At 47.7% G+C, this 20,410-nt stretch overlaps 8 protein-coding genes across 8 annotated transcripts; 4 read left to right on the top strand and 4 right to left on the bottom strand.

Moving 5' to 3' along the window:
• Nucleotides 1-1,353: 1,353 nt before the first annotated feature.
• Nucleotides 1,354-2,307, top strand: PEX2_088250 (Ras family protein; the record flags this gene model as incomplete). Its single annotated transcript, XM_016746095.1, has 4 exons — nt 1,354-1,365; nt 1,441-1,555; nt 1,677-1,952; nt 2,069-2,307. The coding sequence occupies 4 exons, from the start codon at nt 1,354-1,356 to the stop codon at nt 2,305-2,307; spliced, it is 642 nt and encodes a 213-aa protein (XP_016601700.1).
• Nucleotides 2,308-3,290: 983 nt separating this feature from the next.
• On the bottom strand, nt 3,291-4,368 carry PEX2_088240 (flavin adenine dinucleotide pyrophosphatase; the record flags this gene model as incomplete). Its single annotated transcript, XM_016746094.1, has 3 exons — nt 3,291-3,924; nt 4,052-4,218; nt 4,291-4,368. The coding sequence occupies 3 exons, from the start codon at nt 4,366-4,368 to the stop codon at nt 3,291-3,293; spliced, it is 879 nt and encodes a 292-aa protein (XP_016601699.1).
• A 352-nt stretch (nt 4,369-4,720) lies between these two features.
• PEX2_088230 (GMF family protein) lies at nt 4,721-5,446 on the top strand (the record flags this gene model as incomplete). The annotated part of the gene is made up of 4 exons (XM_016746093.1): nt 4,721-4,723; nt 4,815-4,914; nt 5,047-5,177; nt 5,255-5,446. The coding sequence occupies 4 exons, from the start codon at nt 4,721-4,723 to the stop codon at nt 5,444-5,446; spliced, it is 426 nt and encodes a 141-aa protein (XP_016601698.1).
• A 3,831-nt stretch (nt 5,447-9,277) lies between these two features.
• PEX2_088220 (uncharacterized protein) lies at nt 9,278-10,481 on the top strand (the record flags this gene model as incomplete). Its single annotated transcript, XM_016746092.1, has 3 exons — nt 9,278-9,417; nt 9,480-10,292; nt 10,370-10,481. 3 exons carry the CDS (start codon nt 9,278-9,280, stop codon nt 10,479-10,481), a joined length of 1,065 nt encoding a protein of 354 aa, XP_016601697.1.
• A 3,547-nt stretch (nt 10,482-14,028) lies between these two features.
• On the bottom strand, nt 14,029-15,181 carry PEX2_088210 (putative oxidoreductase, 2OG-Fe(II) oxygenase family; the record flags this gene model as incomplete). Its single annotated transcript, XM_016746091.1, has 2 exons — nt 14,029-14,736; nt 14,798-15,181. The coding sequence occupies 2 exons, from the start codon at nt 15,179-15,181 to the stop codon at nt 14,029-14,031; spliced, it is 1,092 nt and encodes a 363-aa protein (XP_016601696.1).
• Nucleotides 15,182-15,625: 444 nt separating this feature from the next.
• PEX2_088200 (RNase P/RNase MRP complex subunit) lies at nt 15,626-16,423 on the top strand (the record flags this gene model as incomplete). Its single annotated transcript, XM_016746090.1, has 2 exons — nt 15,626-16,154; nt 16,224-16,423. 2 exons carry the CDS (start codon nt 15,626-15,628, stop codon nt 16,421-16,423), a joined length of 729 nt encoding a protein of 242 aa, XP_016601695.1.
• Nucleotides 16,424-17,355: 932 nt separating this feature from the next.
• Nucleotides 17,356-18,315, bottom strand: PEX2_088190 (tRNA splicing endonuclease subunit SEN34; the record flags this gene model as incomplete). The annotated part of the gene is made up of 1 exon (XM_016746089.1): nt 17,356-18,315. One exon carries the CDS (start codon nt 18,313-18,315, stop codon nt 17,356-17,358), a length of 960 nt encoding a protein of 319 aa, XP_016601694.1.
• An 849-nt stretch (nt 18,316-19,164) lies between these two features.
• PEX2_088180 (elongator complex protein 4) lies at nt 19,165-20,382 on the bottom strand (the record flags this gene model as incomplete). Its single annotated transcript, XM_016746088.1, has 2 exons — nt 19,165-19,865; nt 19,920-20,382. The coding sequence occupies 2 exons, from the start codon at nt 20,380-20,382 to the stop codon at nt 19,165-19,167; spliced, it is 1,164 nt and encodes a 387-aa protein (XP_016601693.1).
• Nucleotides 20,383-20,410: the final 28 nt, after the last annotated feature.

The raw sequence follows: 20,410 nt of genomic DNA, 5'->3' as shown, positions 1-20,410 counted from the left end.
AATGATATGGATCTAATTCCCGATCTACAGCTTTTACATCGGTCAAGAAAAAAAAAACGGCGCCGAATGTAGGGCATATGGTGATCGTGGTGAAAAATGAACAGATCGGCGTCAATGGCTCCGATGATTTGTATGTGATGGGGTTCCAAGGACGTTGACAAGAGTAGGAATTTTCCGATGTATCCAATCATCAAAAGTGACAGAGGTGATTGTGTTGCGGCGGGATGATGCAATTATGCAAGGCGGGCGTCTACTGCAAGCCATCCAGGCGTATAAGAAAGCCAAGATGAATATGCGGTGTCGAGTAAACCATACAGACTGTTGGTTTTGGTGCCCAACCCTCATTTGAATTGTTATCTGAATGATTGTTTGTTATTTCTTAACCCAGTCTATTATACAACGTACAGAGTACTGGACAATATAGGTGGACATTGGAGGCCAATGCCCTAAAAGCGCCAAAGAGGGACCCATCTCCACCGGGACGGCAGATCCACTCTGGAGGAACGAACTGGACTTCCTAACTTCTGTAGGAGTGGTACTCCGTACATGTGTAGCCGATAGACAATATAGAGAGGTAATTGGTAATTTAGTGTAGATTGCGAGTAAAAGGAGAAGGCATAAGATAATCTCCGCTATATATTGCCAATTGCACGTTCCTTAATGGGGCCGTGGCTTAAGCCAATCAATTTCCTGGTAGAGATACAATTTAGTAGCGTACCAAAGCCATATATATTAACACGAATTCAGAAGCTAAGAAAGGAGAAGTTGAGGAAATCACAGGGCGACAAGACTGTTATATAGATTAGACTGCAATATGAACAACAACCAAAGAACCCTAGAACCCTAGAATCTTCCTACAACATAGAGAGAGAGGAAGTCGTAGAGAGAATAATAAAAATAAAAAGAGCAAAGTAAATATAAAAGCAATCTAGCACCACTCAATGGCGCGCATGTCCCCTTTTCCTGGCCCAATCACCATTTTCTCCCCACTATCTCCTGAATTTCCCTTTTGCCCCTTCTCTCTCCCTTCTTCGATTCTGTCTTCTCTAGAACAAAAAAAGAAACAAGATCACTATTGTCTTTTTTTAATTATTTTAAATCTTTTGTTTACCCCAGAACTTAAGATTTGAACTAAAGAAGATTCTCCAAAAAAGGAAGAAGAAGAGAAGAACCTTGGAAGCTCCCCGTTTTCTCCATTTATTTCTTCCCGCCAGTTCCAACCTCCGAACTCTCCCCCTAATTCTCCCTTTGTTTTTTTTTTAACTTAGTGGATTTCGCTTTAAATTGTTCGGCGATTCCTCTCTGACCGACTTGATATCTCTTTTCCGTTTTATTTTCTTTACTTGAATCATAATGGCTTCAAAGGTGAGATTATCTAATGTGCTCCTCGAGTCAGACTGGTTCTCGACATTTCCCAATGGCTAACCCCGTATTTATCAGTTCCTAAGAGAATACAAGCTGGTGGTTGTCGGCGGTGGTGGTGTCGGAAAGTCTTGCTTGACCATCCAGCTGATCCAGAGTCACTTCGTGGACGAGTACGATCCAACAATCGAAGGTGAGCACCTCCAAAGCCGCCCCCAAGTTTCATCAGCCGCGCGGATCGTGTCGCGTTTTCCCAGGGGTTCCGGACCTCAGTTAAACAACAAAGCTGATTCGGAATCTTCTTCCGCCTACAGATTCCTACCGCAAGCAGTGTGTGATCGATGATGAAGTCGCTTTGTTGGATGTCCTGGATACAGCAGGCCAGGAGGAATACTCGGCTATGCGAGAACAATACATGCGAACCGGAGAGGGATTCCTGCTCATCTACTCCATTACGTCGCGCCAATCCTTCGAAGAAATCATGACCTTCCAACAGCAAATCCTGCGCGTCAAGGACAAGGATTACTTCCCCATCATTGTTGTCGCCAACAAGTGCGATTTGGAGAAGGAGCGTGTGGTCTCCGAGCAAGGTATGTCTTCCATCTCCACATCCGGACTCTCCTGAACTCTTTTCCCGACCTCTTCCTTTGAGAAACTCCAAACCGAATCCCCAATTCCGTGGCTAACGATTCATCGCGTACAACAGAGGGCGAAGCGCTCGCCCGCCAGTTCGGCTGCAAGTTCATCGAAACCTCCGCCAAATCCCGCATCAACGTCGAGAACGCCTTCTACGACCTCGTCCGCGAGATCCGTCGCTACAACAAGGAGATGTCCTCGTACCCCTCCGGCTCCGGCGCGTTCGGCGCCCGCGCACCAGAGGGCAAGATGGACGTGAGCGATCCGGCCGAGGACGCCGGTTGCTGCGCAAAGTGCGTGATCATGTAAAAAAAAAACACACCAACATACCAAAATGATCCGAATCGCTGCGATGTCCTCGAATCTCGAAACAAAAACCCCCCGAATCCGAAATACACAGCACATGTCGGGAAGAGTTACGGGAAGGATTTATATGTCCAAGGTGGTGCACACCCTTGGAAAAGTTGGATATCTTGTTTACCTTTGAATGGCCTTAATCTGCAACCCCGCCACTCAGATCACAAATAGGAAATACGGAGACTGCAAAAAGATTGCAACCTCGACAGAACAGAAAAACAACCAAACCAGAAAAAAATACCAAAGAAGAAGTGGCATTGTCGTTTGTGTTACGGATGTTTGTGGGTTCTTCAATGGACTCGCATTCTTGATGACTGCCGACCTTGACGCCCAACCTCGTCTCACGAAACATTTTGATTCCCCTTTNTTTAGTTCTTTTTTTTTTTTTTGTCTTTTTAACTGTTCAAGTCTTTGCGAAAGATCGGTGTTTGTTATCTATCGCCTCTTATTATCATTATCCTTGTCGCTCCCACGAGACGACACGGCTGTCAATATATGTTCTTTCATGGCAAGGTGGATTCCTTGCATTCCATCATTGCGGCGTGTACGTTTGTTCTTGAGTATGGATGTTCTGGTATTTTGATTGTTCTATCTATTGTCGAGTGCTCACGTATGAAGATATATGCCCATCTCTCCCCGACGGTGCAATCTATTTGGTCTGATGCCTAAGGCTACTTGCTATAATACATCATGGTTCTCATAATGAGCTGTTGACAAGGGTGCACTTCTTGCAATGATGCCATGACACCTACTAGATCATGGGCTGTTATCAATGTAGAAGCTTCGATGATATCTTAATTCTAATAATCTAGCCTGGTCAACATTGACATATTTGACATTCCAACTGAGATATACATGTCGAATTGCTATGCTCCATGTGCTGCGCGTATTTCAAATGCCGCAGTAATCCCAAGAAACCATATGTAATAAATACTCTACTGGCTGTAAACATGCTCCGAGTCGGACGGAGGATCCAACTCATCCTCCTTAGCAACCTGCTTACCCTGAACATTCTCCTCAACCTCACTAGCCAATGACTCCATGTAAGCCTTATCCGCGCCGACCAAAGTAACAGTATTGCGCTTTTTGCCCCAACGCGGGTAGCTGCCAACCTTGATCCCCCGAGGCCCGACCTTAGCCGCCAGCTCGGTCAGGTACGGCGCCACGGCACTCTCAGGCAACGGCGTGCTGAACATCAAGCGGAACGTCCCCTTGCCCTCCGGGTCAGTCAAACGGGGAATAAGAGAGGGCTTCAAGCTCAGGAGCAAGCGCTCGAAGAGCCTTGGCACGCCGGGCAGGATGTGTACGTTGCCATTCACCACCGCGATCGGCACCCACAAGTCCTCGGCGACGAACACGGCTTGTGACTCGGCGGGGACCTTCGGGTCAAAGGGGAGCTCGACCATGCGCAGCTTGGCGCTCAGGCCTGGTGAAGGTGTCTCCCAGTCGAAGTTGAGTTGCATGGGGTGAGGCTTAGAGAGGCGCTTCATGCGCTCGAAGGCTGGTTGGTGCAGTGCCAGCTTCAGGTTGAATGCCTTGGCGATTGCGGAGTATGTGATGTCATCGTGTCTGGAAATGGGGGATATGTGTTAGCCGAGGGTTTATATCAAGCGCTTATGAAGCCTTGCTTGCGCGTTGTCGGCGTCGATGCATTTTCTCTTGGGTGCGGAGAAACTAGGGACGGGGTTGTTCGTACGTGGGCCCAATGCCGCCGCTGGTGACGACGAAGTCATAGCGGGAGCTCATGCGTCGTACGGCTTCGATTATATCCTCTTCGTCATCGGGGATGACCTCGACTCGCTTCAGTTCGATGCCGAGCGAGAAGCAGAACTTGGCTAGGTACGGCGAGTTGGTGTCGATGGTCTAAGGGTCGATTGGGGTAATGTCAGAGTCTTTGTTCTTCTCATGAGGGAGCCTGTGGATATCTCAATTTACCTTTCCACCGAGAACCTCATCGCCAATGATGAGGCATGCTGCCGTGTGGATGGGCTTCGGGTGCGCGGCTGATGTCATCGCGAATAGACCTGAGCGAGGGGCCAGGGACGGGGTCGAAAAGGAGGGACTGGTGGGACGAGATGGACTGAATGGACGTTGGAAGTGTCGCGTCACTAGATTCAGTCGGTTGAACATGAAGATATAGGTGTTGGTAGGAGTAACTTGGGTCTGTTGGTTCAAAGCGCGGAGGAAGTGAAGTGGGGGAACATGGAAACTCCGCCCGCATTTCCATCGTCTGGCCTCACATTCCTACAGCCTTCTCCGTTTTTCAGGACATACCAGTATCATCTTTATTCAGTGCATTATTAGCGCTAGGCTCCACACTTTTGTTTACCTGACTTCTCTGCGTGTCCCACGATTTTCGTCCAAAATGGTGAGATGGCTCCCCGCACGTTGATTGGCATAGGCCATGCGAACTGCTCGCGAGTTTCCCCCATCAAGAGCCGACGGCTGACTTATGGTAGTCTGATTCACGACTATATTCGTTCTCTCCCGAGACCAAGGAGAAGCTGCGCAAGTTCCGCCTGGGCACATCGAGAGCCAAGGATGCGCAAGCTATCATCTGTATGGGCCCCTAAATCTGCGCTTTCCCATGCATTTCGACAGAACGCGGGTTATATAGCACGTACATAGTGCCAACCATAGCCATACCGATATCATTTTTTGCGTCTTAAGCTGACGAGTGACGCATAATAGATATCATTGATGCGAAGACCCAGGAGATCCGGCCGCAAGACGATGAAATCTACTCCAAGATGGAAGATCTGGCCGATGATCTTCCCGAATCCTCACCACGATTCATCCTCCTCAGCTACCCAATGACCACCGTAAGTTGTTATCAATAATGCAGACTTGATCCGTCCTATGACACACACGTTGTACTAATTGAGATATGCACTCACAGAAAGACGGACGTCCCTCCGTCCCTTATGTTCTCCTCTACTGGCTCCCCGAAAACTGCAACCCGATGCAACGCATGTCGTATGCAAACGCAGTGGAGCTGATGCGCACCAGTGCCCAAGTCAACCGGGTGATCGAGGTGGAGGCCGATGAAGATATCATCGACATCAAGTCCAAGCTGACCGGGTCGGATTAAACCGCCTGGGCTAGTGGATGCAATCTCGTGATTGGAGAGCATGTCTGTCGGTGGATTGAGCATATACCCGAGGCGTGGGATTTGTATAGAGGGCGTTTTGTTTTTTGGTTTTGCGGATTGGCTGGATCCTATTGGCTTGTAAATGCCGCCCATGCACACACAGAGACACCCAATGCGGGTGTCGAATGTACTTCTGGAATTCGAAATCTGACATGCACTTGGCTGCCTAGACGAACCTAATTTCCGGGATCTCAAGCTGGCGTCGATCACACAAGAGCATGGTCCCTAGAACGAAATTTGTGATCTATCAACCAGTGATTTTCAACGGTGCAGTTCGTATACCCGAGCTAGTGGTAGATCTCTCACGAGTTGTGTACTCTCAGATAACCTTTTCTTTTTGTTTCTCGGAGAGAGTGGCCAAGGCCCGTCTTTCGAGGATGCCGATACTCACCTGGGTTCGACCGTACGCTTTAGTCAGTTGGCACTGTATCCATGGATGACCTATGATTGAGGACAGCACGCTTGTAACAGTTCTTGGTTATCATTAGCACCCATCATCCACGAATAGCCAGTTCTCGGACCTAGAGGCACGTGCCCTGCATCTCTCCAGCTAAGCCATCGATCGCCCCACGAAGGAACAGCCAGGCTGATCAATGCAACTAGATCTAGTGCTCACCAAGGAATCAACCCAACTATCCAGCACACAAAACTTTCGATCTTACAAGAATTTTGAGATACGATGCTCATCTTGGTAGCTAGCGTATGGCCTCGCCGCTGAAAAAGCTTCCAGGTCCTTTGGTCGATACAATTGGCGGCTTGTTCCTTTTTCTTGCAACGTGTTGGTTGAAGTGGGCATGCAATATATATGGTAGTGGTTGATTGGTCCCTCTGTAAATGTGATCGCCCACTACGAGATCACCTTGCCTCCACCGTTCACTAAATTCTGATTTTCTCGTTTAGTTGCAAGTTGGTCGGTTGGTTCAGGGCATGTGCTACACCGGTTGCATGATTCAGAAGTTCATCGTGGGTTGATAGGTTGTCAAGATGTGGATTACTACACGTGAAAAGTCAAAGCTCCTCACTGTGGGCATTTTATAGGTACAATACGACTAAGTCTTCAATTGGGTCTTCCATTGCATTAACTTCACAATGCACACCATAAAGTGATGATGATATCAGTGCCGTTCACACATTCCAGTACCAATGGGATGGTACATAGGGCCGAAATCCCGACGATGAATTGTGACATCTGGAATGGCGGTGGCAAAGCGGGCGTGTCATCCGTCTGTGGCTTTACCCCGGGGCCATTGCGCCGGGTCGAGTAATACTCGTATTTGGAACAGTAAGATTTAATGTATGTAGTCTATGCAAAGGGAGGCGGCAAGATATCTACACCAATTGGAAGAATACAAGCCTATTTGATGTTATAAAGTATCATCTGCACATATGAAGTGTAGAGTACTATTATTGTGTGGTCATGTAGCAGATGATAGGTTAATATTCAAGATTACAGTGTACTGGATACAGGATACACTACACAACATAAAGCATACATAATGCATAATACAGTATATGTACGAGTTTTCTCGTTCTGTCTATCAAATTGTGCAGGTCTATACTTCCGTGTACATGGGAATGGGACGGGTCATTCATGCTTACTGCATGCAGAAGTCCCGGCGGGATAATCAAGTACAGGGAGTATCGCTGTTCCAGACATGATAAGTGATGATATGGTCTCCCTAAGTATCTACCAGATTGGCAGACTGTATAACGAAAAGATGTGTCAGTATCTTTATCAGTACTCCGTACCTTGTTCCCACCTCCAATACCATTACTTTGTATGGAGTACATACTTTACAGCACCAGGGCTCTGGGACCAGCGATCCGACCACCAACTCCACTTCTCACCCGTCCCACATCTGGAGGGAAATGCATTCCCTTATTTGTTTTGTTTTTTATTTTCCGAAGGGGCGATGAATTTTATAAGACATGAATATTATAGTATATCAAAGTATCTCGGCTTTCCCAGGTCTGGAATACCGTTATAAATGTGCCCGATTTCATTGCAGGGGTTCAAAAGTGACAACGCTAAGGACAGGCTAAATACTTCATAGCCCGATAAAATTCGAGAATGGGATGATCAACAGTTAAGTTACGTCTGCGACTCCCTAGTGCATACCCTCGGCGCGAAGTCACTTTCATTATTCTCCCTACCTTTCTCTCCTGTTTCACTTGATGGATTTCATCACTTGCGGAGTACATCGTAAAAACCATGAACTGCTCGTGTTTATACTTTTGTATTTTGCGCTTTGGGATCCCCGTGTCATGCATCATGCATAGCCTCTTCTAGTCCAATGGTCGGACAGACGCCCGTGTGTCAAAAGTTCTTTCTTTTGCCACCGGTACTAAAAACATTCCGCGTGGGCTTCTGGATTCTGCATGGGCTTCTTCACAATCCCAGTGATCAATAATCCAATCAACACTGTAAAGACCGCTACTGTACTGGTAAGATACCTTATTAATGAAAACAACGAGTTATACCGAGTACATACAAAGTAAGGAAGACATACAGAGTACTTATCTCCAGACCAGTAACAATCCATTTATCTATGTTGTATGTTGTACAAGTCACTGTAGTACACAAAAGGCTGTGAAGAAAAGACCAAACTCTATCCATAAACGAGTTCGGCATATCCACAGCAATTCAAATCCCGGTTTGAATCAGGCCTCCTGATCGACTTCAATAACCTCGAAGAAATTAAAGGGCATGCTCATCCCTCATTGTGCCCCTCAACTATTTCTCCTCCCCGATCCGTTCCCACTGATAGACCAATAAGTTAGCTGTTTCAAGACAGCCGGGATAGCGGGTGCTGCCGTAGAGAGACCTGGAGCCAGATGCCATTCCTTCCCGGTGCCCCCCGGCCCACTCTGGGACTCGAGGCTTCATTGTATGCCACGCCATCGGTCGACCGCCGGGGATGGACCGCTACATATTTTGTAAGTGTACTTCATACATTGTACTTTTGTACTGAGCATGACGAAACACAAACGTTGCCCCATGAAGGTAGTTCAGGACGGGAGGCCAGAGGAACCAATGATATGCCAAGAAACAGGGGGCCCCATGTCTGATGTGCGCCGGGAGCCAGTTAAATGGCATACTATTCTCGGATATGAGTTGTTATGGAGAGAATCTCCTGAAGCCACAGAGAGTTTCGCGGCCAAAGCCTTTTTTTTCCTTTTTGTAAGGTGTCACTGGGTTGGAGGAGAAAGAGTGGGGATGCACATCAGAGACTAAATAGGAGACGTCGGAGTTAGCAGGACTTCTTAATCCAGTCATCCTGTGGTTGGTACTTTATTATCGGTACCTCCTATAATGGTTAGTATGGAGAAAGACTTTCGCCTATGTATTATCCACTATGCCCGGAGAAATAGTACCTTTATAGTGGGAAAAAAAGGAATAAAAATATAAAATAAAAACATTTTAAAGTAAACGAAATAAAATAAAATATTAAAATATTCAATAGCATCCCAAACCATCCGAATCCACAGGACCACAGTATCGGAAATCCCCACGTCTGAGCTTTGGACTTTTTTTTATACAATTGTTATACAATACGGAGTACCTCTTTTGGTATTATAGTGTGATTTCTGATCCGATCCTCTATAATAGTTCGGTTGTCCCTACCCTTCCCTCCTGTCAACTTCTGCACGGAAATCCCACCTCCGGTCCACTTTGATATTCCTCACACTTGACATATTTTGTGTGGAATGAATCCTGACACTCTGGATATCACCCAAGCAATTGCCGTTACATTCTAGTTCGATTGAATAATGGCTCAAGATGACCACCCTGAAGAGAGGCCTGAGGGCTTTTCTAAATACCTTAAGCGTATGAAGACCGTCCTCCGTCCTCGGTCAATGTCCAAACGACAATCTATAACTCCTGCGGTAGTCGCTCCGGCAGAAACTACGTACGATATACAACATTCTTTTACTTCAACAATATATACTAACCAGCATTGCCAAGATATAGCGCGCCAAAGGCAACATCGCCACCAGCAACAGTATCAGCACCAGTGTCGGCCCCAGCTCCAGCCCAAGAGCTGAGCCCAACAGGCCCAGTCATGATCACCAACTACAGTACCACCCAACAGGAAAAGGCGCGCACCCTCTTCGCCAAGTATGGCCTGACTGTCAACACCCTCGACTGGAAGACACCCCCGGACCTCCAGCTAACCCGCGTAACGAAGCCAATCCGCATGCGAGTGCACCGTACCTGCCACCGCTGCGAGACAACCTTCGGCGCCGACAAAGTGTGCATCAACTGCCAGCACACCCGCTGCACAAAGTGTCCCCGATATCCAGCTGCCCGCAACAAGGATGGCGAAGCGTCAACCCGCAAGCTCAAGCTCCCAGAGACCTACGTCCACCAACCCCACCTATTCCCCAGGACCTCGCACCTCAAGCTCAGCACCACCAAGGAAATTTCGCTCAAGATGCCGTCACCCACTGGCGGCCAGGATTTCGTCCGTCGCCCGGTGCGCCAGCGCGTCCACCGCCACTGTCATCTCTGCGCCTCGCCCTTTGCCCTCGGCTCCAAGGAATGCCCAAGTTGCAGCCATGTGCGCTGCAAGATTTGCCCGCGGGACCCGGCTAAACTCGATAAATATCCTGATGGCTATCCAGGGGATGCTCATCCGCCCAAGCCTATACCCGAGCGCACGTTCAAGAAGCCTCGTCGCAGAGTCCATTATGAATGTCATGTCTGCGAGACTGGCTTCCAGGTTAATTCAAATACTTGTTTGAAATGTGGTCAGGTGAAGTGTGCTGAAACTAAACGAATTCCGTACGTGTGATATCAACCCTACAACATATGTGGCTTGAGATTTTTTTGGCTAACGTTCAATTTATTTTCTTTTGCAGGCCTAAAAAGGTCAAACCAGAAATAAGCCCTGAGGTTCTCAAGAGCATGGAAGAGAAGCTAGCAGCCATGGTGCTTGAACACACGCCAAACATTGTTGAGGCGACGGCTTGAGCTTGGAACACACAACATTGTCACAGTCGACCAACACAATCATTTATGATATCCACTGTTTACTCGCACTTATCTTGTCTCTCACGTTGTTCATACTGCCTCAAACACGATTCAACCTGATGATATGCTTTGTTTATTTTTTACACGCCTTGGTTCTACCAAGCAAGACAGTACATACATAACACACACATCAATGCGACGGCATTAACTTCTGCACATTGAAAGGAACCCATTTCTCTGACCGGGTCGACTCTAGCACTCAACACCAGAACTAAACTACACAACGCCTCTTTTTCCCAATTGCCAGGTTACACACCCCTGCACATGCGCCCCTGACATAAATCCTGATGATGTGTACATTCCCATGACGGCCGGGGGCGGACGTGCATATGGTATCCTACCCACTCCGTTATAAACATACGGAGGTATGGCTGGGTGTATACATGTAAGTACGATAGTAGTATTCGCCTTCACGGCTACAGGATATGAAACTCGGTGGCAATTCCAAACAGGAACCTAAATCAGGAATTCCACTTATCCACAAAAATAGACTCTATCGCGCCCACTTTCCGTTTCCTGGAATAGCAGATGGTATTATACAATCTCTTGAATACGGATACTGAAGACACCGGGGACAAAAAGAAGCACATTTAATATGCATTGCATTGGAATGTCTTTTCATGGTAGTACAAATGTACGGAGTACCTTTTTTCATTACCCAAAAAAAGAACAATGCATCGAACCCTTCCACAACCCTAACGGCGTTTACTCCTAACCCACGTAGGCCCCTGTCTAGTGCACATTTATAATGTTCCTACGTCATGCGACAATGTGGGGACATGCATGTGCAATTGCCTCGTCCAAGTACATCGTGTATCATGCCTACTATTTTTGCCTTTTATCTTTTACCTGGCACCCAATTTCCATGATTCCAAATATGTTCCAGGGCCCAATTCCCCGGGCTGACAGTTACCATCAAATTATGTGGGCTGCGCAGCGCCACGGAAGGTGAGCACAAACCGGAACTCTTCCGGGGATGCATTCCAGATAGAAGAATGATTTCGGCCGAAGAGGACATGCATCGTACCACATATGAAACTTAGATACAGTTTCTAAGAGTATTTAGCGTTGGGGAAGTGACTTTGAGAAAGGTGGGTAAGTGGGAAACACAGCCCGTGTGGTTCCGTTTGGACGGTCCGAGCCTTGCTTTTATTTTCATTTATTTGGGTATATATAGATTGGACCTAGTTGAGAATGTTGCATAGATTTGACAGCGGGATAATTACCAAGCATTCGTTACTCCGTTTTCCGTGTCATATTGTACCAAATAGTTTTGGAAGGATTGTCTTTCATGACAAGAGCGGAGCACATCAAAAAGCCAGGAAGTCAGGCAATACACAATACTCCATAGTGGGGCTAATAGGACGGGAATATAGGCCGAGGGTTATTGGCTTGGAGAAATCACCCATAGCCGCCGATATCTCGATTCTGGGGCTTTGAGTTCGGTCAGACTGTTACCTGTTGTAGTATGGATCTGTGTACAAAGTAGTCTGGTGGTGTTGTGGACTTGAAGGTTTGAAGGCAATTGATATTTGCTCGTATTTGGCGCTTTTTTCTTAAGATACGAAGTAGCTTATCATTTGATCCGACTAGTTCTCTGAATGGTCCGGTTCAAGATCTACTTTGTATACAAATATTTTAATTTTCTTTTTTTTTTGCTTTTTCCCGCTTAACAAAAGTACCATAAACCATGTCGCCTATAATATAATTCCGGAGATCCCATCTTAGCTACGGAATACCAATCACGGAGTAGCCGAGTATGTAACCTACTGCAGGGAAATGACTGGACAGGGCATAAACCCGGAAGTCCGGAGACGAAAGGGCTACCCGCTGTCACAGCGCATTATCGCACACAGAACATCCAGATTGTTGGGTCGCGGGCTTTGTCTCAAATCCCGAGGTCTGGACACGGTCTACTTATGTGAGGGTTCGGTCAAAAGTACCTGGAATATGCACGGAGGATAATGCCGGCAAAAAGTCAGGGGGGGGGGAGAAATGTCGCTTCGGAGCAAGAGCGGGCAACCCAGGTTCCAGAACGCCGGGAATTGAGCGGCTAGGGGTAGATACCCCCGAAATGTGCCCTTTTATTTTTATAAAAGAAATTAAATAGTCGCTGGGGGCTGGACACTTGGAATCCATTTCAACGGTCAACTAACCCAATCAAGAAGTTATTTCGGTCTTTTTGTTCTCCATTGCTTTTACTCCATAGTGGGTGGAAATCTGCCAGCTGGCCGAGACCCGTCGGTCAAAAAAATATTGACTCGCTGTCACTAGAAAATAAGAAATAACAGGAGTTCTACTGTGGGCACTACAGTTTGAAGTATGTGAGCCACTGAATCTGACAACGTATGTGAGAACAGGCTGCCATATTGGAGCAAATGTTTTCCGAGTGCTAGCCTTGCTTCAATGGAGCCCATTCGGTGAGATTAGACTCTACTATATCTAGACATTGGCACGTCAATAACCAGCACATTGAATTGCACTAGTATACCATTTTCTAATTCAGGGATAATGTACGGAGTATATGTTGTACCCAGGTAATATGTCCCATTGCACAAGAGGAAACTCCATTCAGGGCATAATCTTTCATTTCCACCCGTGGAAAATGTTGTCGAGACATGAAATATGATAAATACAGAAGCAGGGGACTTTAAGAAGAGTCTAGGTTCTCTCCACCGAATTGAACTGCCTTTACCAAAGTGTCGGGTTGAAGAATCGAAGCTGTCGTATCTTCAGAAGATTCTAACCACCCGTGCGAAGGATGTATTTTCCTTAATCTACTTAAAGTTTGGCTTCAGGGCTTATTTAGAGTAGCCCCTCTTGCTCAGTAGTCCTTTTCTTGAGATTAGTGGATTCGGGTTTCTGCTAGTTTTGCCCCTTGTCGAGGCTATCCTTTATGTTTATGTTGATGTTGATGTTGGTATTTTTTTTTTCTGATCGGCAATATATAAATATTTAAGGAGTATGACTATCCCAATCCCAGGGGTCTGGTATATACAAATAGTCTCAAAAAAAACAATACCCCCGAAAGAATTGGTACCTTCCCGATTTGGAAATTTTGAGAGGGAAGTCATGTGTGTTACGTTGTTCGTATTAGTTGTAGGCTAATCAAATGACAGGACTATTTTACCTATGTCAAAACAGTATATGTGCTCCATACCATGGCTATAGGTCGTATGTAAAGATGGCCCTCCCCTTTGCTGGCGAGGTGCCTACCTACGTTGACACGTCATTTGCAAACGCATAGATTTCAAGTTGCAACCTATTCCAAGTTTCCATATATAGACTAGAATAATATTCAGTCGTATATGTGGCCGTGCGACGTCTTCTCTGTAGTTTTTTTCGGTAGTCTTTTTGTACATCTTTTGTTTAGATATTTCCTTCCTTGTTGGTGTTACAGCTAGAGTGTAGCCTGTAAAACGGCTTAAAACGTGCAAAACGGCATTTCCATGTATAACCCTTGACTTACACTAACCTCAGATCAATGCTAAGCCTTGATCCTCCGGCTTAGTTGCTCTGTCCCTGCAGACTTCTCAAAATCAAGGTCCTTTACACAATCCACCCGACGACCCAAAGCCCGCCGAATAATCCAGTCCTTGCTATTGATTTCCTCGTCACTCTGGCCATCCTCCATCACAGGAATCCGATCAGAACCCTCCAACCGACGCAACATCACACTATCCTCGGGTCGTGCAAAGTACACGAGACTATACCGCGTCGACTCAGCCTGGAGCCCCGGTGGTGCTACAACCCGGTGAATGTTCGACCGAATCAGCCCATTCGTAAACTTGACCATTGCATCCCCGAGATTTATAATAGCATGACCAGGAAGTGGTCTGACATAGACCCATTCGGCATCAGCACCCGGCGGTAGCACTTGCAGTCCCCCCAGTCGGTTGAAAAGAACCGTCACGCTTCCAAAGTCAGTGTGCTGGCCCAGCGCGGTACGTCTGTCGTCTACTGGCTGTGGTGGGGCTTTGATGAACCGCACCTGGTCACCACTTACAGCTTCTTGTCGGTGAAGATTGGAAAGTGTGTCTTTTGGTAGGGCGAGTTGATCGTTCAGGATGTCAAGAATTAGGGTTACGATTGCATGTGACCCTTGTATGAATGATCCCAGTCGGGTTCTGCTTTTATGCAGGGTCTCTGGTGCTGGTAGAGAATCACTGATGCCCATAATATCGTCTTTGGAAACCTATAGATAGAGGTGTCAGCTACTGTGAAGGTCCACGTAGATGTCTTGGGTGTTGACGCACATTATAGAACTCATTCCGGTCTAGATTCCCCTGCTTGTCAACCACTGCAGCTCCCTGCCCTTTGTATCCAAAGTATGAATTTTGTCCACTGAAATCATACTGTTTTTTCTCCTCGAGGCTCAGCTCAAACAGTCTCTCGCCGACTTGGAACAGATCATCTGCATCGCTGAGGAGTGATGAGCCTTGCTCTGAGTCTGATAGATCGAGATAGAAGAACCCTATGTCTGTAGATGCTTGGAATAGTCTTTTATGCTCTACAGGGTCACCTGCTAGCAGCCTATTCGACGACAGTCGAAGAAGGGGTGCTGTAGTGACGTCGTCTGGGAAGGGTGGGATACCTGGGAAGTTGTTGGGGATGTCCTTCTGATCGGTCTGGGACTGCATGTCGGTATGAGCAAAATTGGAGGATGTAATAGTAGATAATTACTATCGAAAAATCTACTTGCAGATGTTTTGTCACACTTTGAATGTATGGAAAGGTGTCGGTCCTGCAATATATATATTTCAAAAATGATATATGCGGGGAAGCATAGAGGAGCCGAGGGACGATCTAAGCCTATTTACTGAGAAAGTGTAATATCCGAGGATAGATCTAAATGTAGAAAATAGAAATCAGATTTGGATCATGTTCGAATGTAAATAAAGTAGTTATACCTTTGATCTATAGATGCCCAGCATATCTCTTATCGGGTGACATCAAATAATTTTTCTCCAACCTCCAACAACCACATTTCACGACCCCCAACTCTTGACTCCCAGTCAACCATCCCCTGGCCCTGACAAAAAAAGCCTGTATAAAAGCCACACCGATATCCAACACAACGCAAAATGGCATCCTCGCCAGCCCCAAAAACCCACATCGCGCACACCCTTCTCTCACGCGCTCACTCCCCAGACAGCGCAACACAACAATTCACCGAGCGCGTCAAACAAAAACCACTCTTTCTCCGTGCAACTTCCCCCTCAGCATCCGACAACCGCTCCCGGCGCCGCCTCCACCGCCTACGCAAGAAAGAATACTTCCTCCGACACCAGAAGCCACAACCGCTGTCAGCGCGGGAGAAGCGTAAGACAGGGCTGTACGACCTACCCAAGGAAGAATGCAAGTACGCTCTTTTTAAGGGTTTGCATGAGCTATGGGTCGGGTACATGCAGGAGATCCTAGATGTGAAGGCCGGATCACATGGCCATGTTTCGCCCGCGTCGCATGGAAGTAAGCTTGTCAGTGCGGATTACCATGGGGCTGAGGTCGAGGTTGTTAGGAGTGGGTGTGCTGGGAGGGTTGGTTCTAAGGGGATTGTGGTGCGGGATACGAAGTTCACGTTCATTATTGTTACTGAGAAGGACGAGATGAAGAGTGAGTCTTTGACTTGTGGAGTAGGAGGTGCGATACTGGGATTGTGCTGACTTCGTTCTGTTTGTACAGCTATACCGAAGGAGCACACTATCTTCCGGTTCACGGTGCCTGTGCCGGCGCCATCTGAGGGCGTGCAGGATCAACAGACTCAGTCTGATGCAGAAGCTCCTAAGCCATTGGTTTTCGAGCTGCATGGGAATCAGTTCGAGAATCGGCCTGTGGACAGAGCCAATAAGAAGTTTAAGTGGAGGAACATCGATTACATCTGAGAGAGTGGTCATTCTGTTCGGTTCTTGTCAATCTACTACCGGTGGAATTGACTGCTCAATCGTGAAGCGGCCTTGAGCGTTGCAAGTGCACTCCTGCCATGAAAGCTGACACCTGTGCTCCGGACTGCTAAGTCTCTACGATACAAATTTTATGTCCCTGCCTTGCGGAAGCATGACGGTGTTCTATGAAGCTACTTAGACTTGTTCTTGCTCCATCAAGCCCAGTGGATAATACCACATTGTGATACCACGGTGCACAATTTGGCACCCCGGCGTGGGAAGGCACGCCATGACCAAGAAAAGAGTGTTGAACAGAAAGTTTCCGCTCGAATACCCTATCAAGTCGCCAGAGAGGACAGTCAATTGGAATAACGATGTTTATGAAGAAATTTTACCCAGTCGTCTAGAGATGTCTAATGAGTGAAACAGGTCATTTATAGCTACGACATGATACTACAAATTTACTAGGACAATTAGTGTAAGGTGTAAATGTTTGTTCGACAATAAGTCTTCTGCGAATTGTATCATGGTCATATGATACGCGATTTCGAGCCAGGCAATGCATGGATAGACCAGAGACATGACGATCTTTTTTAGCCACATGCTGTTTGCCCTTGCAAGCCCCCGACCTGAGTCGCTAGAGGGCGAAGTCATGGTAAACTACCTTTGGGGGAAGCATCATCTGTATCTTTTTGATCAAGGATGATCCAAATCACCAGTGATGGATTTCTTCCCTAGGTTCAACGAGACCAGGCACAGTAACAAATCGTGCATCTGGTTCGGGGAACCTGAAGGCAGGCAAGGACGACCCGGGGTAGCGTGGTGCATGATCCATGAAATGGATCCTTGCAGGGGTGAATCAAAGCCATAGGCCTGATAGATGGGAAATCAAAACAAATGAAGGGCATGAAACCCTTCATGTCATTCTCCCCTCACATTCCAGCCCATTCAAGACTGAAAGCCTGCACGGTATCCACGCGATCGGCCTCCGAATCGACCTCATCGATTCCCTTCTGTGCTCCACCGACCAAGAAACCTTTCTTCACACCAGTTCCCAGTCTGCCGCCGACAACGAGGTCCATCAGGTCGATATTCTGGTCCCAGTCGTAGGACACCACGAGGAAGTGCGAGTGGAAGCGCAGTGGATCACCCGGGTAGGCCATGTACTGACAACCAAAGCGCAGGCCGGGAGAGAGGAAGTATCCTTTGGAGTGGAGGTGGGCGAAGAGAGGATAGGAGGGTGGCACTTCGGGTGCTGAGAGGTAGCTCGAGGGCGAAGGTGTGGGGAGAGGCGGGTAGGATGTTGCGGGAGTAATGGCGATTGCGCCCTGAGGGGCTGTGCTTGTCGAGGCGGGGGATGGAGACGATGAGCGCTCCTCTGCGTTGAAGAGGTCAACGATGGCAGCGTTCTTCGGCGACGGGGTGGAAGTGGCTTCCTCGGGAGCCGTAGGTGCCTGGGCGGCAGCGGCAGCGGCAGCACTGGCTTTGGCCTTCGCATTTGCTTTCTTTTCTTCTAATTTCTTCAAGGTCTGTTCCCGGTTGCGCTCTTTGCGATCCAACTGGATGCGCGAAACATGCAGACCTTGGGATTCGAGGTCACGGAGGTACCGTCTGCGATCTTCTTCTAAGAGGGTATTCATGCCGTCGTGTGCCTTGGCTTCGTCTACGATGCAAGCTACACCCTTATCCACTAACAGCCGTGCCTCCTCGGGCATCAGCTGCAGAGGGAGACCCAGGAAGACATTCTGCTGAGGGATCTGAGGCAGCGTCCCAATGAGCACACCGCAGATGTGATGCTCACGTCGCAGGTATGTCACGGCGTCAATTGAGAACAAAAGGTATCTACCGGATACATAGGAGATCGGAATGGGAAGGTCTGGTTGGAAGTCCATTTTTTCTTTTTTGATTTGAGATTTGTGGGATTTTTCAAAGATTCTGTGGCAAGGACAGTTAGCGCTTGTCCAATATGCAAAGATGCAGTTTTCCAGCAAGGTAAATTTGGGGATCGCGATTCATTTTCCAGTACGTTTCTCAGCAAGCACTCAGTGACGTATCAAAGAGCTTCAGGGGATTGACAGATTGTAGTTAAATAATCATGCGAGGTGGGGTTTGATGGGTAGGTTTGAGGATGAAGCTTACCATTAAAGCAATATTAGAGTGTCGATAACATTATTCAACACCCAGAATTGCGTTTGGATTTGACCAGCAAAGCCAGGGTTGATTGCAGAGAGAAGAGAAGAAGAGAGGAGCAAAAAAAAAAAGAAGAAAAGGAAAAGCTGAGCTTATGCGCTAGCCTACTTTGGGAATAGTCATCTTGGCAAGCGAACTGCTGAGCATCGCTGTTGTGTTTATCATCATCTTCATTGGCATTCGTTGAGTGTTCTATATTTCTTCTTTTATACTGAAGTATCATGGGTTTCCTACTCTTGCTGTTCCTGGTATTCTTTGCACCTTTGATACTCTTTGTTGGTCAGTATTCCGCAGCATCCTTGCATAGTCCCGACCGCATTACTAACATCGAACAGCATGGCTTGTAGCTTCATCCTGCCTGGGGAATCGCCTCCGTTCCATACGACCGGGATTGGACGGATTTGGAGCAAGCTACCTCCGCACAATGGCCAATTCAGGTCCTGCTATGTCTGAGCAGATCGAGATGGACGATATGCTAGCAGAACCAGGGACCCACCGACACTTCGAGGAGGACGATTGAGTCTAGGGAATCACACCAATCATCAAGCGTCTCAGAATTCAAGATCTGATTTCTTGGGCATTCCGCCAGGAGCCGATGCATCTTGCGCTTCTGTGTCTCCTTCGGCCGGTGGCAGACTGAAAGGTTTAATCTCGAATCGCCGGCGGCTCAGAACAAACGCCCAATCCTGTCCAACATTTTGATCGCTTCCACCCCCGCGCTCATGCAATACTGGAAGCCGATGCGTCTTAAGCATACCCTGTGGGGGTTCTTCTTGTGAGGTCGCCGCTCCCGAGGTAGCCATGGCATCCGCAGAGTGCGGGAAGGGACAGAGCTCAATCACGCCGTCACTGAGTAGTTCGATCCAGCGAACCAGTCCAGATGAGCGAGGATAGAGAGACAGAGGCATGGTAATCATTGCGGTCACTCGGGCGCTGTGCGCACTCATCAGCGCCTTGAGGGCGTGGAAGAACTGGAGCACATGTTCGGGTTGGGAAGCGTTCGGCGGGTAAATTGTCGGGTTGAGCAGAGAAGGAATGACGATACGGTGGATTGTATTGGCGGCGCTGGATGTGATTGCGGTCTGGAGTCGTTTAAGGATAGCGAGGAATGGTGAATCTTTTGAGGGCATAAGTGGGATGAAGGTCATGTTTGTGATAGATGGATGTGTGAGACGTTTCGTGAGATCGAAGGCATGACAGAAAGCAGGCGCTTCTTTCGCTGCTGCATCCTGTTCGCCAGGATTAGTTGGGGCTATATTGATCAGCATATTGAAGATAGAAGCGGTTTTTTTGTTTCAATACTCACCACCCCGCGAACCAGCGACTGCCCCAAACTCGCCCAATCGCTCGTATCGCCATGCAATTTTCATGCGATCATCTTTGCGCCTGTCGGATCTTTTATCGTCGAGGGACTCCGCCGAGCCGATCAGACCAGGCAAACTTCGGCCCCATTGCTCTGGTACTCCAACCACATGAACCTTTTGCTCTTGGATTACGCCCTCCGCTGCATAGTAACGCAGCAATGCGCCCGCAAAATCCGTAGTTCCATTTTCTTCAACCAACAGAAGTTTTCCCATTGGAAGCCCAGCATGGCCTGCAAGAAGATTATCTAGAGAGCGAGTCCCTGTCGAGGTTGTTGGTCGTCCATCATCGGGGGAGGGGCGAATGCCCGGCGTGCTTTCTGGCGCAGCGGGCTGTGCGGTAGCATTGGGAACAGCGTTGCGGTCAACTCCAGGAGAAAGACCGATGTTTCGCTTGCGAAAGGACATGGCGGAGAAGTTCAAATCAAGTAAAAAT

The sequence above is a fragment of the Penicillium expansum genome, assembly GCF_000769745.1.
Source record: "Penicillium expansum strain MD-8 chromosome Unknown contig294, whole genome shotgun sequence".
Lineage (NCBI taxonomy): Eukaryota > Fungi > Ascomycota > Eurotiomycetes > Eurotiales > Aspergillaceae > Penicillium > Penicillium expansum.
Note: the sequence above shows the minus strand (reverse complement) of the source record. Positions and strands in the feature narration are given on the sequence as shown.